The 15921-nt window shown below is 39.9% G+C and overlaps 1 protein-coding gene across 4 annotated transcripts in view; it reads left to right on the plus strand.

The window, feature by feature from the left end:
• LOC117426356 (tensin-1-like) overlaps positions 1 to 15921 on the plus strand; it is a 309710-nt gene that overhangs the window by 74690 nt on the left and 219099 nt on the right. For all 4 annotated transcript variants that reach the window (XM_059033470.1, XM_059033468.1, XM_059033471.1 and 1 more), the window contains exon 2: positions 1645 to 1759. In XM_059033470.1, coding sequence (XP_058889453.1) covers positions 1645 to 1759 — 115 coding nt within the window. The remainder of the gene's footprint in view (positions 1 to 1644; positions 1760 to 15921) is intronic.

The following is a 15921-nucleotide window of genomic DNA, read 5'->3' on the forward strand; positions in this document are numbered from 1 at the left end:
GCCCATGATCACTCTGGATGAACTGCAGAGATCTACAGCTGAGGTGGGAGACTCTGTCCATAGGACAACAATCAGTCGTATACTGCACAAATCTGGCCTTTATGGAAGAGTGGCAAGAAGAAAGCCATTTCTTAAAGACATCCATAAAAAGTGTCGTTTACAGTTTGCCACAAGCCACCTGGAAGACACACCAAACATGTGGAAGAAGGTGCTCTGGTCAGATGAAACCAAAATCGAACTTTTTGACAACAATGCAAAACGTTATGTTTGGCGTAAAAGCAACACAGCTCATCACCCTGAACACACCATCCCCACTGTCAAACATGGTGGTGGCAGCATCATGGTTTGGGCCTGCTTTTCTTCAGCAGGGACAGGGAAGATGGTTAAAATTGATGGGAAGATGGATGGAGCCAAATACAGGACCATTCTGGAAGAAAACCTGATGGAGTCTGCAAAAGACCTGAGACTGGGACGGAGATTTGTCTTCCAACAAGACAATGATCCAAAACATAAAGCAAAATCTACAATGGAATGGTTCACAAATAAACATATCCAGGTGTTAGAATGGCCAAGTCAAAGTCCAGACCTGAATCCAATCGAGAATCTGTGGAAAGAACTGAAAACTGCTGTTCACAAATGCTCTCCATCCAACCTCACTGAGCTCGAGCTGTTTTGCAAGGAGGAATGGGCAAAAATTTCAGTCTCTCGATGTGCAAAACTGATAGAGACATACCCCAAGCGACTTACAGCTGTAATCGCAGCAAAAGGTGGCGCTACAAAGTATTAACTTAAGGGGGCTGAATAATTTTGCACGCCCAATTTTTCAGTTTTTTATTTGTTAAAAAAGTTTGAAATATCCAATAAATTTCGTTCCACTTCATGATTGTGTCCCACTTGTTGTTGATTCTTCACAAAAAATTACAGTTTCATATCTTTATGTTTGAAGCCTGAAATGTGGCAAAAGGTCGCAAAGTTCAAGGGGGCCGAATACTTTCGCAAGGCACTGTATATATATATATATATATATATATATATCATATAAAGACCTTGCGGCTTCAGCATAAAAGCCTTCAAGACTTCATCAGCTAAAAGTAAAATCGAAAACAGCTGAATAAATATTCTGAGGAAATGAGATAATCTGCTCAACGATCAAGGCTGGGTATTAAAGAACAGAGGGGGAGAACTAGGAATTTTAGGCATGTGAAATCTGATAGGGAAATCAGTCCATTATTAAAATCGTCTGTGGGGTAGAAGAAGATGGGAAAAAACAAAAAGTGTCAAAGTTGTAGTATGGCTCAAGACTTCCCTGAACTGAAGGAACTAACCTTGCAGAAGCAGTTCAGTCCCCATGCCCATTCAGCAAAGGTTCTCTGTGCCAAACTGTGTGGTGGTTTCGTGATGTGGACTAGCATCCGCTGTGGACAACCAAACCCATTTCATGTGACCTATGCTAAATTCAATCCCAGAATTCCAGAAGTGAAAGAGGTGCATTTACACACTGTACCACCTTACAAATTTGTGAATTTAGTCGGATACTGATAGAGGGCTCCTGAAGTGAATGAGAATCTTGTGAATTAGCCTCCTTCTCCTCTCTCTCCATACTTCCCTGTTCCCCCTAACTTTTCTTCTTTTCTCTCTTGCCAGCCCAAAGAGTTTGAGGCGGCCCACTCCCACACATTCCGTGTGAAGACATTTAAGAAGGGGAAGCACTGTGCTGTGTGCAAGCAGACTGTCAGCAAGGAGGGGCTCGCCTGCCAGGGTAAGACTGGGGCAAGAGTAGGGGAGCAGTGTGGGGTGATACAATATGTGGAAATGGGCAGAGAGCATGGAGTAAAGTTATTGGGGTTCATCTTTGACTGGTTTCACAAAGCCCAATTTAGCACTGGACTACTTTAAGTTTTAGTTTGTATTTATTTATTTATTTATTTATTTATTTATTTATTTATTTATTTATGGGTAACAAAATCAATACAGTTATATACACCAGTGAATTAGTTTTACATGTACAAAAAAAAAAAAACATTGTTTTTGATATACAGTACAGAAATTAATAAACCATTGTTTTTTAATCGTTTTGCTTCGTAATCTTGAAGTAATTGTTGCTAATGTAATAGTTCCATGCATTTTATTCGCCATATAGGTCTCAAATGTGCAGTAGTGAAAGAAACAAATATGAATCAAACAGTGGCGACTTCACACAGCCAGGACACAAACCTGCACTCCCCTGACTGTGTGACTCACCCTGCATACCCCATGGCTATGCTTTTACCAGGTTTATTTCACCTTCAGTTTTGCTGTATCTAGAAACTGACAGTGTTACAGCATCTTAGTTTCAAGCACCTTAATGGAAGTTCATAATAGCAAGTACACCCTCCACAGCAGGCTTTGCCCTTATCTGTCATTATGTACCTTATGTACATTATGTATTATCTGTCATTAACTGTTGTAGTGTTCAGTTATAAGGCTGGTAATGCAAGTTGCGTAATGTGCTCAATTTGAATTCTCTGTAGCACATTTATGTAAAGGTTTATTTTGAGTGTGCACACAAAAAGATTAATCCTAATTCATATGGTGCAATATACTGTATTTGTTCTGCACAAGAACTAGACAAAACAAGGTACCTAAGTCCACAAAAATGTATCTCATACTCAGTTCAGTCCTGGGCCTCTGCCAAATAGAGAATGCCAGTCGTGTTGATTTGTGTTGACTACAGTACCCAGCTCACCAACACTTGTTTAACTGTGCCACTTAGTGCATACTGCATTGATAAAGAAACTTTAAACTTTAGTCTTGTGTAGAACAGCTGCAGAAATACCTGGCACTGCGACTGTCCTCCTTTAAAATGAGCAATGCAGCATTATCTAAGATAAATGAGTGTCTGGAAAAATACTGTCAAGACACTGCACAAAGTAAAATTGGTAAGTGGGTCATTCCATTGTATTTTTTTGTGTGTGCCCCTGCCATCTATGCGTAAAATTAGATCGTCCCACAGGCATGTCTAATTTTTCTTTTGCTCGTGTCTGAGGTAAAATACAAGTGATGTGCATGCGCAGCAGTTGTCGGCTGCATTTTGCAATCATTTACTAACTTTTTCAGAGGACGGTATGATTTCTTTGTGATGTGTATAATCAGTTATCATTAGAAACGTCTTTCACACGCGCAGCTAAACCAATCGTTAAATAATTAATGCTTAATGTATTAACTATAAAGGATTATGCCAATTTCAAAGTAGCCTATTTTTAATATATTTTTTGGATTTCAAAACTTGAAAGCTGAAAGTAAATAATCAAAAAAAAATTCACGTGCTCTGTGGCTTGTGCTGTTCTGTCTGGAATAAACACGAGTCGTGTAAAATGAAATAAAAAATGCGTAATGTATTAATATAATGTTATTGTTTAAAGATACCATATTTATTTAAGTTTTTCTTTTATATACAGTACACACACAAGATTGGTATTGACAGTGAGAAACACGGGATACCAAATTAGACAGCTAACAATATCTTAGTCTATGGCGGTATTATTTGGTATCCCCTGTGCATTTCAGACAGTGGGACTCCGAAATGTCAACCTTCCAGTGTCTACCTGTGCCCCATTATCACACACAAAGGGTTTGATTGGTATTGGGTGTATTTACAGTGAGAAACACAGGGGATACCAAATAATACAGCCATATTAATGTATGTATATTTAATGTTTGATGCTAGTTTTTAACATTCGACTGTTGCATTTAACATTCAATGGTAGTATTTAACATTCAATACTTGCATTTAATATTCAATGTTGAATTTAACATTTGATGTTAGATTTGAACATTTGATACATTAATTTAATATTTAATGCTAGTATTTATTATTTGATGCTAAAATTCAATATTTGATACTTGCTTAAATTTAACATTTAATGAGGTGTCATTCATTATTTAATTTTTGTTACTTTCACCTCCCATAGATCTTGACATAGGCTCAGTAAAATATTCAGTCCAAGTGACAGCTGGTACTGAGTGGAGTTCAAGCTTTTGTGTGGGCTGCTGCAGTCCTCATTGAGCAGAGCACCCTCTAGTGAGGAGACCATGTATTGCATGCCAGTGCCAGTTCTCTCAGTATCAGTAGAGTGAAGTAAGATTGTGAGGGTAGCTCTCCTCTTAGTGTTCTTTAATAGAATCGTCTTTTAACTGTACATAATAAGGCTGCACTTTAATAAGGCTCACAGTTTTGGTGATGCATAAACCACAAGAGTCAAACACCGGGTGCATTTTATTTTTCTGTATTATAAATAAAATCAGTAGCCAAAAAGATCAGATTCAATTAAGAGCAAAATCAAGAATACAATAAATAATTACATTTAAGAGTGAGTTCGACTAAGAGCAGTTAACTTATAAAAATATTTGCTTATACGAGTAAAGTCCAGTAAGAGCACGTAGTAAGTATGATAACGGATGAGTATGATTTCAAATAAGAGCAATTACAAAAAAAAACATGAATACGGATACCTGTAAGGGTAAAATCAAGATACAGGAAGTAGTTATAGTTAAGAGCAGTAGTAAAATATGGCAAGGTATGGAGCAGTTCAGTGCAAGTACAAGCTGATGCAAGTACTGGTACAACTGAGTGCCATTTAGTCTTGTGTAGTCTAGAGTTGTGAGGTTTACAGATGCTGTCTGAACGGGTATGTCTTGAGGAGGCACCGGAAGGTGGCCAGGGACTGAGCAGTCCTTATATTTGTGGGTAGGCTGTTCCACCACTGAGGGGCAAGGGTGGAGAAGGAATGGGCTCTGGAAGCGGGGGAGCGAGGGGTGTTGAGGGGGGGGGGGGGGGGTTACAGCTAATCTGCCGGTGGTGGAGGGGCAAGAAGGGGCGATAGGGGGTGTAGAGAGAAATGATAGTCTGGATAGGAGGGAGCAGAAAGGTCAAGACAGCGATAGGTGAGTCAAAAGTTTTGAATTGGATGCGAACAGTGATATGGAGCCAGTGCAGAGTGAGGAGCAGCGATGTAGCGTGGGAGAAACGAGGAAGGGAAAAGACAAGGTGAGCAGCAGAGTTTCTGGATGAGCTGGAGTGGACCTGTGTGAAGTAGTTGGTGAGGAAAGGCCAAATTCTGCGTATGTTGCTGAGGAAGCGACAGAAGCATGCCGGAGTAGAGATGTGCTGAGAGTAAGAGAGGGAGGGGTCGAGGGTGACACCGAGGGTCTTGGTGGATGAGGAGGGAGAGAGGGTTGTGGATTCAAGAGGAATATAGATAGAGAGATCAGCAGTGGGGGAGGAAGAGGGGGGAAGAAAAGGAGGTCTGATTTGGAGAGGTTGAGTTTGAGATGACGCGAGTGCATCCAGGAGGCCGAGAGGCAGGTAGAGATACAGAACAAAATGTCGGAGTCAGAGGGGGGGGAAGGAGAACAAGATCTGGGCATCATCAGCATACAGATGATATGAGAAGCCAATGGGAGGAGATGAGGTGACCCTTGGGGGACACCTGTCAAAAGAGAGCAAGAGGCACAGGGTGAGCCATGCCAGGACACTCGGTACGTGCGATCAGCGAGGTAGGAGGATAACCAGGCAAGAGCAGTGCCGGAGAGTCCCAGGTCAGCGAGGGAGGACAGGAGAACAGAGTGGTCGACTGTGTCAAAGATGGGTGTGATGCAGGCCTGTTTGAAGGCAGAGGGGAAACAGCCAGAGGGCAGAAAGGTGTTGAGAAGAGAGGAAATGAACAGGAGTAGAGCAGGGGCAACAGCCTGGAAGAGGTGAGTGGGGAGGTGATCCAGAGCACATGTGATGGGTTTATGACTCTGGAGCATGGAGAAAAGATCGGAGTCGGAGCAGGGGTTGCAGAGGGTGATGGGGAGTGAGTGAGCAGAGGACAGGGGTGGGTGGGGAAGGAGGCGAGGTACTGAAGTGTTTGCGGATGTCTATCATTTTGGAGGAGAAGGAGGCAAAGTCATCAGCTGAGATGGTGGATGGGGGGGGGCTTAGGAGGGAAGAGAAGGTAGAGAAAAGTTTACTGGAATTGTTAGTAGAATAGGTAGTAGGAGCGAGCGATAGAGATCCAAGGCAGCAGGGAGGTTTTCTTCCTTTTCTTTTCAGCAGAGTGCAGTTTGGTAGGAGCCAAGAAGAGCACGGAGGACAGCCAGGGCTGGGGTGGGGAGGGGCGCGCAGGTCGTGGGGTGAGAGGGCAAAGGGAGTCGAGGCAAGAGGTGAGGGAGGAGAAAAGGGTGGAGGTAGTCAAGTCTACAGAGAGTTGGGAAAAGGAGTCAATAGAGAGGAGGTGCGAGAGAGCAGCAGAGGAGAAGACAGAGGGGGAGAGGAAATGGAGGTGTCAACGAAAGGTGACAGAGGGGAAGAGTAGGAAGGGATGGGAGCGACAGAGAGAAGGAGAAGAAGTAGTGATCAGTTATCGAGAGGAGTTACCGAGAGGGTGGGGAAAAGCAGTCCCTGGTGAAGATGAGTTCCAGTTGACGGCCCGATGTGTGAGTTGGGGGGGGGGGGGGGGGGGGTTGGGGGGTGGGCGAGGAGAGACAGAAGGCGAAGGAGTGAAGAAGAGGAAGAAATCCAGCAGAGTGGTTAGAGTTGGAGATGTTGAAGTCACCAAGTAGAACAACAGGGGTGGAGGGAGTGGGGAGGGAGGAAGTCAAGCTCATCATCTCAGGACGGTAGAGAACAATGAGGAGGAGGCGACAAGGGGAGGTGATTTCAACAGCGTGAAACTCATAGGCGCTAACAGAGAGAGGAGAGTGGAGGGAGACAGAAAAGAGCAGGGAGGGAGAGAGCAGAAGTAAAGCTATATAAACATTTCCAGTAGATTCACATATGTGTAAATTTTGTCTAGAATAAAGATTTGTATTGATGGGTGTTTGACATCTGTTCTACAATAAGAGACCCTACACGTGACATATTAACTTACATACATGGAGTTGAGAAAGGGTTAAGTGTCACCGTAGGGCTGGAGATGAGAAACCGTACTCTGAAGTGTCAGCCTCTTGTGAGTGTTGAGCCAGGTGAATCACTCTGTGGTTTTTTAAACACTGCTAAACTTGAGTGAACTGCCATTCAAATTGATTGCTATCTGTGCACATGTTAAATGACAGTGGTAGTTTTTGCTAGAGTGGAAGTAATATGGTAGTGCTGTGCACATCCATCTACTGTACAGCACAGTAAATGGTAGGAGACCTAAATAGAGTTTTCTAATTTGTGAAAAGCTCAGATCTGAAGTACCCTGTTTGACTTAAATATATTTGTATACAAATACAAATTTGTGTACATTTTTTTTTCTGTGATTTGACATTTAGCAAGGTACTTCTTTGTGCTACTAACAAGAGGTAATTTTCAGAAGAAAAGTGTGCTTTTGAGAGTAAATAAGTTTATTCTCCTACTGTGTATACTGTACATTCCAGAACTAAAAAGCTTTCAAATAGATCCATCCATAAGTATTTTCTACCCTCAATAACTTAAGTAAGATTACATTTTATTGATATTGTATCTAAAACAATTAATTTAGTCTGATTGCTGTCACTGCATTGAAAAAATGTATATGAATGCTAAGTTCAGATCTCACACTTTCAAATGCAATCAATATTTTTTGAAATATTGATTGCAAAAGTAATTAAAATATAAAGCCACTGTGACTAAGCTTCTCATTTATAAATGTGTCTCCTGGGGAACAGGGCAGAAGGAAGCGCAGGGACGTGTTGCGTTACAGTACAGGGATGGAAATAAGACTGCTATTGCATAGGATTTCACTACAAAAACTACAACATTTCAGGTTTTACTACAAGCTTGATTAGCCCCAGTGTATAGGTAACAAGCTCAGGTGCGTTTTATTTGACTCATAGTAAAACCTGGAACGGATCAAACTGATATGCAATGGGAGTCTTATTTCCATCCATGCAGTACATTATTAGAACAGGTTCGTCAGTTCCTAGTGCAGACAAGCAATTGCACACAACCTTTTCTTAGATATGTATTTGAGAGGTATTGGTCAATTGTTCTTTTTCACATCTTCATTCTAGCATGGTATGTGCCAAATTTATTAGGTCAGGGCTGGCTCTCTGAGCTGCACAATATGGCTATTTTCATATAGTGGAGTATCCCATTCAAGGCTCTAAATGGGTTTGAAAAGACTACCATCTGAAGCATGTAAAGTACAGTCTAAATGCAAATAAACTGATGTTGACTAAGCATGACACATGTTTAATGAGCACAACAATACTGAAGATGTGTATTTTTGTAATAAACATTTTATTTTGTCACCTTTTTAATGCTGCTACTCTATTAGCTTCAGTAAACGAAACATATTTTATGTTACAGTCCTTTCCTGTTAGTAATATATTATTAAAATTAATAACACCGTGTAACAATTTTTTTTTGTTTGTTTTTGGTTCCTGGGTAGTAAGTGTTATTTCCTAATTGCTTATGCCTCAAAAGTATAGAAAATGGCTATTATTCCCCACAAACTTTGCTTTTGTGACCAGGACAGTGATATTTTGAAATTTACCTATTTCCAATGAGAAAACGGGCAAATTTGTGTCTTTTCATTCACATAAAGTCAGAAAAAAAACAACATATGAATCCAAATTAACATGTATTTATACTAAAGTAATACAAAAATGACTACAAAAGATTTAGAAGTGAGTAGTTTTTTGAGATTCACGATTATACTGTAAATCACTTTCACGAATCAGCCCCCAAATGTAGTCTCCCATCATGTTCTCGTTATACTGTCCTTGGTAGCGGTGTTCAAAGTCCAGTATATCCTAGTGGAAGCGCTCGCCTTGCTCCTCCGAGTACGCTCCCATGTTCTCCTTGAATTTATCAAGATGAGCATCAAGGATATGGACTTTGAGGGACATCCTACAGCCCATTGTGCCGTAGTTCTTCACCAGAGTCTCAACCAGCTCCACATAGTTTTCGGCCTTGTGATTGCCCAGGAAGCCCCGCACCACTGCGACAAAGCTGTTCCAAGCCGCTTTCTCCTTACTAGTGAGCTTCTTGGGGAATTCATTGCACTCCAGGATCTTCTTTATCTGTGGTCCGACGAAGACACCGGCTTTGACCTTTGCCTCAGACAGCTTAGGAAAGAAGTCTTGAAGGTACTTGAAGGCTGCCGACTCCTTATCTAGAGCTCTGACAAATTGTTTCATAAGGCCCAATTTGATGTGTAGTGGTGGCATCAGCACCTTCTGGGGGTCCCAGCCGTACTCATCATACTTCAAGGCGTCCAGCAAGGTCTTGATGCTGTTGTAATCCTCTTTGAGGTGCACCGAGTGAGCCAGGGGAAGAGACGGGTACTTGTTACCATTATGGAGCAGCATGGCTTTGAGGCTCCTGGATGAGCTGTCAATGAAGGACAGTATAACGAGAACATGATGGGAGATTTTGGGGGCTGATTCGTGAAAGTGATTTACAGTATAATCGTAAATCTCGAAAAACTACTCACTTCTAAATCTTTTGTAGTCATTTTTGTATTACTTTAGTATAAATACATGTTAATTTGGATTTATATGTTGTTTTTTTCTGACTTTATGTGAACGAAAAGACACAAATTCGCCTGTTTTCTCATTGGAAATAGGTAAATTTCAAAATATCACTCCTGGTCACAAAAGCAAAGTTTGTGGGGAATAATAGCCATTTTCTATACTTTTGAGGCATAAGCAATTAGGAAATAACACTTACTACCCAGGAACAAAAATTGTGTTACATAGTGTAATACAAAGATTCAAATTAAATATCAGCAGAACCACACAGAGCAAATGGGAGGCTATGTGCTAAAGTGGTTAAAGAAAAGGCTTTGTAACCACAAGGTCCCCGGTTCAAATCCCACCTCAGCCAATGACTCATTGTGTGACACTGAGCAAGTCATTTAACCTCCTTGTGTTCTGTCTTTCGGGTGAGACGTAGTTGTAAGTGACTCTGCAGTTGATGCATAGTTCACACACCCTAGTCTCTGTAAGTTGCCTTGGATAAAGGCGTCTGCTAAATAAACAAATAATAATAATAAAATGTAAAGGGAAAGTAAATTGTGCTTCCAGTTGTGTACTTAATGAATCAGTAATCTACTTGATGCACTCCAATGGGGATAAATACTATAGTTAAGATAATAATTGATTATGGTCTGTGCATTAAAGGGGTGGTGCTAATCCATAAATCTTCCCCCTGGCAGGTACAATTTATGGAATTATTTCATTAGCTATAACTCCTTACAATCACACTCTTTTCAGTTACTGTAATTTAACTATCTTCCCCAGTCACTAGACATCTAAACACTAAGCACTAAATGTACAGGCCTCATTATCATCTGCCATGAAAACATGCATTTTTAGAATTGAAATGATTGAATTGAACTTGGATTTCTAGGAAGATGCTTATTTTATTGCTTTGTTCCAAGACTGCCCTCTTCTGGTCTAACCTTTATCTACTTGGCATCCTAGGAATAACAACCTTTAGCCAGACCAACTTGAATCAAAGAAACTGCAGATGACTCGTGGGTGGTGGGTGTCAACTGAGCTCTGTCTCTTGCAGTACATGGAATAAATGCCTTGCTCTTCCCATCTGGTCTGTAGTTCCAAATCTGTGAGGGTCACAAGAGGATTATGATTCTAGACAGTCTATTACAATGTCAGAATCTTTTGTGAAAGTCCTGGCAAGGTTTCTCCACATTTAGCTAACAGTTATTTTGTCTCGATTGAAGCTTATCAGAAAAACTTCATGCAAAGCAATTGCTGTTCGAGTCCAATGTAGCGTACATGGAATTAAGAAATAGAGAGGAGTGCTTATCTATATAAAATGCTAGCAAGACGGTTGTTTTCTCTTGGAGACCACAAAACTGAAATGGGCTGATAAGTTCTTATATGGAAAGACCGGGCTCAGTTCAAAGACATTTTCTTGGGCTTTAAGAAAATGTTTACAATACTTTAAATACATGTATCCATGTTTTGTTATTTTGATATATCATCAATGATGTGCTAATCAAATCAAAATAAGAAATGCTCCACATTATATAATTGGTTCCTGAAAAGCTTTTTCACAGATAAAAGTCAATAAAATCAGGCCCTGGGCCAGGTTTCACCTTTACCCTTGCTATGCTGACACTCTCTGGTGTCAGGTTTGTGAGGATTACCTGGAACAGGGTGAATGGCAGTTCAGTCAGGGAACTGCGATAGATAAACTATTTATTACAGATTAGACACAATAACACACTTATGCATATTATACGTTCTAGGATAACACATAGTACATATTTGGCCTTTGGCCTCGCCTCAGGGAGCCCCTGCCCATACATTTTTCCACTGATAAGTGGAGAGGTTGACTGTAGGAAAGCCATTCAAATTGCCAAACCAATTGACCTGCTGCATGATAAATACCTGGCCTTTGATAGTTAAGCAAAGGCAGGACTGCATCTCCCCCAAAATACAAGCTATTTTTTAAATAACACAAAACCAGATGATTTGACTACATGTCTGCTGATGTCTGCTGCATCAGAGTGCGTTAGCATTTCAGCAGCCGACATAGCCCCCTGCGCTGGGTGAGACAACAATGCTGATCTTGTAGTCTAGAGCACGACTGCAACCTTAGTGGCCTGATATAGTGAAGGCGGGGCAAAGGTACAGTTGTTAACCACCTAGATCAACGTGGAAAATGGTGCACACTTGTGCCACCCCGAGCCGCGCCCTGGGACCCTTGCTAAGCTCTAGCGCACGACTGCTACCTAACGCCAACGGCCACGTAAAAAGACGAGGCAACGATCTGATTGTTACCTGGACATGTGGTATACTGCAGAAGTAATTATGATAAATATCTATCAATAGCTGCCTGATTTATTATTTTACCCTTTGAACCTCCCAGCGATAATCTGCTATGCTAAACATACAATTCCGTTTTTTATACAATGTACAAACTCTAACTCGCAGCAGGGAGGTAATGGATCAGATAAGATTTGAATCCTTTCCCTGATGATCACTGGACAAGTAATTATGTTGTTAGCGATAAGGTACTGCTATTTCAATTGACAATTGTCTAGTTATTAACACTTAATGAACTTGATTTGATTGACTGACTAAAAGTGAGTTCCCTGCTGGAACCACCTCTTTGCTTCATGTGTGGCATCAGAGAGCTGTGTGCACAGGGATTAAACGTCCTCGCCTCTAAAAGATAAAGGGAATGCAGCTTCTGTCATAATCAAATCCTCTGCTCATCACTCCAAACAAAAAAGGTAACCGCTTTACTAGAGCAAATGGTACTTTGGCTAAAAGATGTGACCCATAGGCATATATGATTAGATTAGTTATTATTGTTGAGCCCTTGTAATGTGGGTATATTACCTGTGGCAGTGTAAATAGCTCACTCCATATATATATATATATATATATATATATATATATATATATATATATATACAGACGTGCTCAAATTTGTTGGTACCCTTACAGCTCTTTGAAATAATGCTTCATTCCTCCTGAAAAGTGATGAAATTAAAAGCTATTTTATCATGTATACTTGCATGCCTTTGGTATGTCATAGAATAAAGCAAAGAAGCTGTGAATTATTGCTTATTCTACTAAGATATTCTAAAATGGCCTGGACACATTTGTTGGTACCCCTTAGAAAAGATAATAAATAATTGGATTATAGTGATATTTCAAACTAATTAGTTTCTTTAATTAGTATCACACATGTCTCCAATCTTGTAATCAGTCATTCAGCGTATTTAAATGGAGAAAAGTAGTCACTGTGCTGTTTGGTATCATTGTGTGCACCACACTGAACATGGACCAGAGAAAGCAAAGGCGAGAGTTGTCTGAGGAGATCAGAAAGAAAATAATAGACAAGCATGGTAAAGGTAAAGTCTACAAGACCATCTCCAAGCAGCTTGATGTTCCTGTGACAACAGTTGCAAATATTATTAAGAAGTTTAAGGTCCTTGGAACTGTAGCCCACCTCCCTGGGCGCGGCCGCAAGAGGAAAATTGACCCCAGAGTGAACAGAAGGATAGTGTGAATTGTAGAAAAAGAACCAAGGATAACTGCCAAAGAGATACAAGCTGAACTCCAAGGTGAAGGTACGTCAGTTTCTGATTGCACCATCCGTCGCTTTTTGAGCGAAAGTGGGCTCCATGGAAGAAGACCCAGGAGGACTCCACTTTTGACAGAAAAACATAAAAAAGCCAGACTGGAATTTGCTAAAATGCATATTGACAAGCCACAATCCTTCTGGGAGAATGTCCTTTGGACAGATGAGTCAAAACTGGAACTTTTTGGCAAGTCACATCAGCTCTATGTTCACAGACGAAAAAATGAAGCTTTCAAAGAAAAGAACACCATACCTACAGTGAAACATGGAGGAGGCTCGGTTATGTTTTGGGGCTGCTTTGCTGCGCTTGGCACAGGGTGCCTTGAATCTGTGCAGGGCACAATGAAATCTCAAGACTATCAAGGCATTCTGGAGCGAAACATACTGCCCAGTGTCAGAAAGCTCTGTCTCAGTCGCAGGTCATGGGTCCTCCAACAGGATAATGACCCAAAACACACAGCTAAAAGCACCCAAGAATGGATAAGAACAAAACATTGGACTATTCTGAAGTGGCCTTCTATGAGTCCTGATCTGAATCCTATCAAACATCTATGGAAAGAGCTGAAACTTGCAGTCTGGAGAAGGCACCCATCAAACCTGAGACAGCTGAAGCAGTTTGCTCAGGAAGAGTGGGCCAAACTAGCTGTTAACAGGTGCAGAAGTCTCATTGAGACCTACAGAAAACGTTTGATTGCAGCGATTGCCTCTAAAGGTTGTGCAACAAAATATTAGGTTAGCGGTCCCATCATTTTTGTCCATGTCATTTTCATTTGTTTTATTATTTACAATATTATGTTGAATAAAAAATCAAAAGCAAAGTCTGATTTCTATTAAATATTTAATAAACAATGGTGGATGCCAATTACTTTTGTCAGTTTCAAGTTATTTCAGAGAAAATTGTGCATTCTTCGTTTTTTGTGGAGGGGTACCAACAAATTTGAGCACGTCTGTATATATATATATATATATATATATATATATATATATATATATATATATATATATATATATATATATGTATTTACTGTAGTAGTGTAAATTAAGTTTAGTTGCAAGTTTAGTTATTAAATATGTACCTCAGCACCTTGAATTGATTGACTATTACTTGTAAGTAAACTTTATTCCACTAGATGGCAGCAGTGTTAAAGAAACATTAATCAGAGCTGTGGAGTCTAAATTTTAGATTTCATTAGCACTTATTGGAAGTGTGAAATGAAATGCCTTTTCAGTCCTCCTGTATTTGTTGCATTTGAATGATATTGAATTCCCATCCTGAGATTTTCTTGATTCAATTCTGATACTCTTTTCTGTATCAGTCGATAACTTGGAAAGGGATTTTGAACAGGAACCCCAGACTGAAAACTGAAGAAAAGACACATTGTAAACAAGAATAAAGACCTGTAGCACAGTGGAACTTTATCGGGGTCTGTGAAACCAGCTTCTAGTGAAATAGTGGTGTTTTAAAGAGCAGCTTCAATTTCTGAGGGGGTTTGAGTTCTGTTGCTCTAATATTGAACATGAATCTTTTTTTTTCTCTGTATCATAATCTAATTGGCATGATCCGAGCCGATACAGTCCTCGTTTCCAGTTCCCGTTGTGTACCTCCCGATTAAAAAAAAATTTAATTTGAAGAGCAGATTAACCTTAAAAGTATACATACATTCCCAACTAACATATCTGCAAATCTCTATCCCGGACGATGCATTTTCACATATGAATGACAAATGCTAAAATTGCTAAAATTATTTCACAAACTAAATGGTAGCTTAGGAGGCAAGATTTGGCCATAGTGATCTTTCCCGTTACCTAATAGAGGTCAGTCTTCCTGTTTTTTGGTGCTTCTCTCTCACCTCGTTTCACTTGCTGGCTGGGCAGTGGAGCCTTCGTCATCTCTCTATCTGCAGTGTTACTGACAATAGAGGATAGATAGTAGGAATCTTTAACAGGCAGGTAACAGGGAGAGAAAGAACTTAACATTTCCAAGACCTCAAAATAATCAAAATACATGTTTGTTTTGGAAATGAAGACGGAATCTCTGACATTGATCAATTTAAAAGGCAGACAATGGGGTCTGTTTTAATGATCTAAACACTGATCTTAATACAGCCTCCCTACATTTCATAAACCTCATTTGACTGTATTTTTACAATAATGTTAATAAATGGGTCTATAAACCCCAGGGAACTCCAAATGGATTAGTAAATAATTGTATTTTTTTATATTTAGATCTGCCACTTTTTAGATCAGTGAAACAGTTAAATGTTTATAATTTCATACCATTTTTACCCTGAATGGAAAATAAAAATACCTTTCCACCTTCAGCAACACTATAAATCATACAGAAAATAACTTACAAAGCTAAAAATGAGTACACAGAGATTGAAATGGTCTTTAATCATAGCTTTAAAGGAAGCAATATTTCTTACTTGAGCAGAAATGAAATTCTTATGCAAAAGCCATTCCCCAGGCAACATATCCTGATTTTTGTAGACTAATGTGTTGTTTTAAGCTTTGAGCTTCAGGACTGCAGGTGAAAAAGAGAAGTTGGTCCTGGGGAGAGTAAATATTTTAAACTAATAAATGCATTTCCATTGTTTTTCCAGTCCCCTTATCCCCTAACCATTTAGAGAATGCTGGCTATGCAGTATAATTGGCTGATTAACTGCATGAATGGTCTTTCTCTTCTTTGACCATACCTCTGAGAAACAAAGCACTGTGATCACGTACAAGGCATTATACATATACTCCTGAGGTAACTTTATGCTTTTCAAAAATAAAATATTTTACACAAATATATTACAGTAGTGGGGCGACTGTACTAGGAACTGATAAAGTTAGTGCCTAAACTACTCTTCTGCTAAGACTAT

This window comes from Acipenser ruthenus, chromosome 11 (genome assembly GCF_902713425.1).
Source record: "Acipenser ruthenus chromosome 11, fAciRut3.2 maternal haplotype, whole genome shotgun sequence".
Taxonomy (NCBI): Eukaryota; Metazoa; Chordata; class Actinopteri; order Acipenseriformes; family Acipenseridae; genus Acipenser; species Acipenser ruthenus.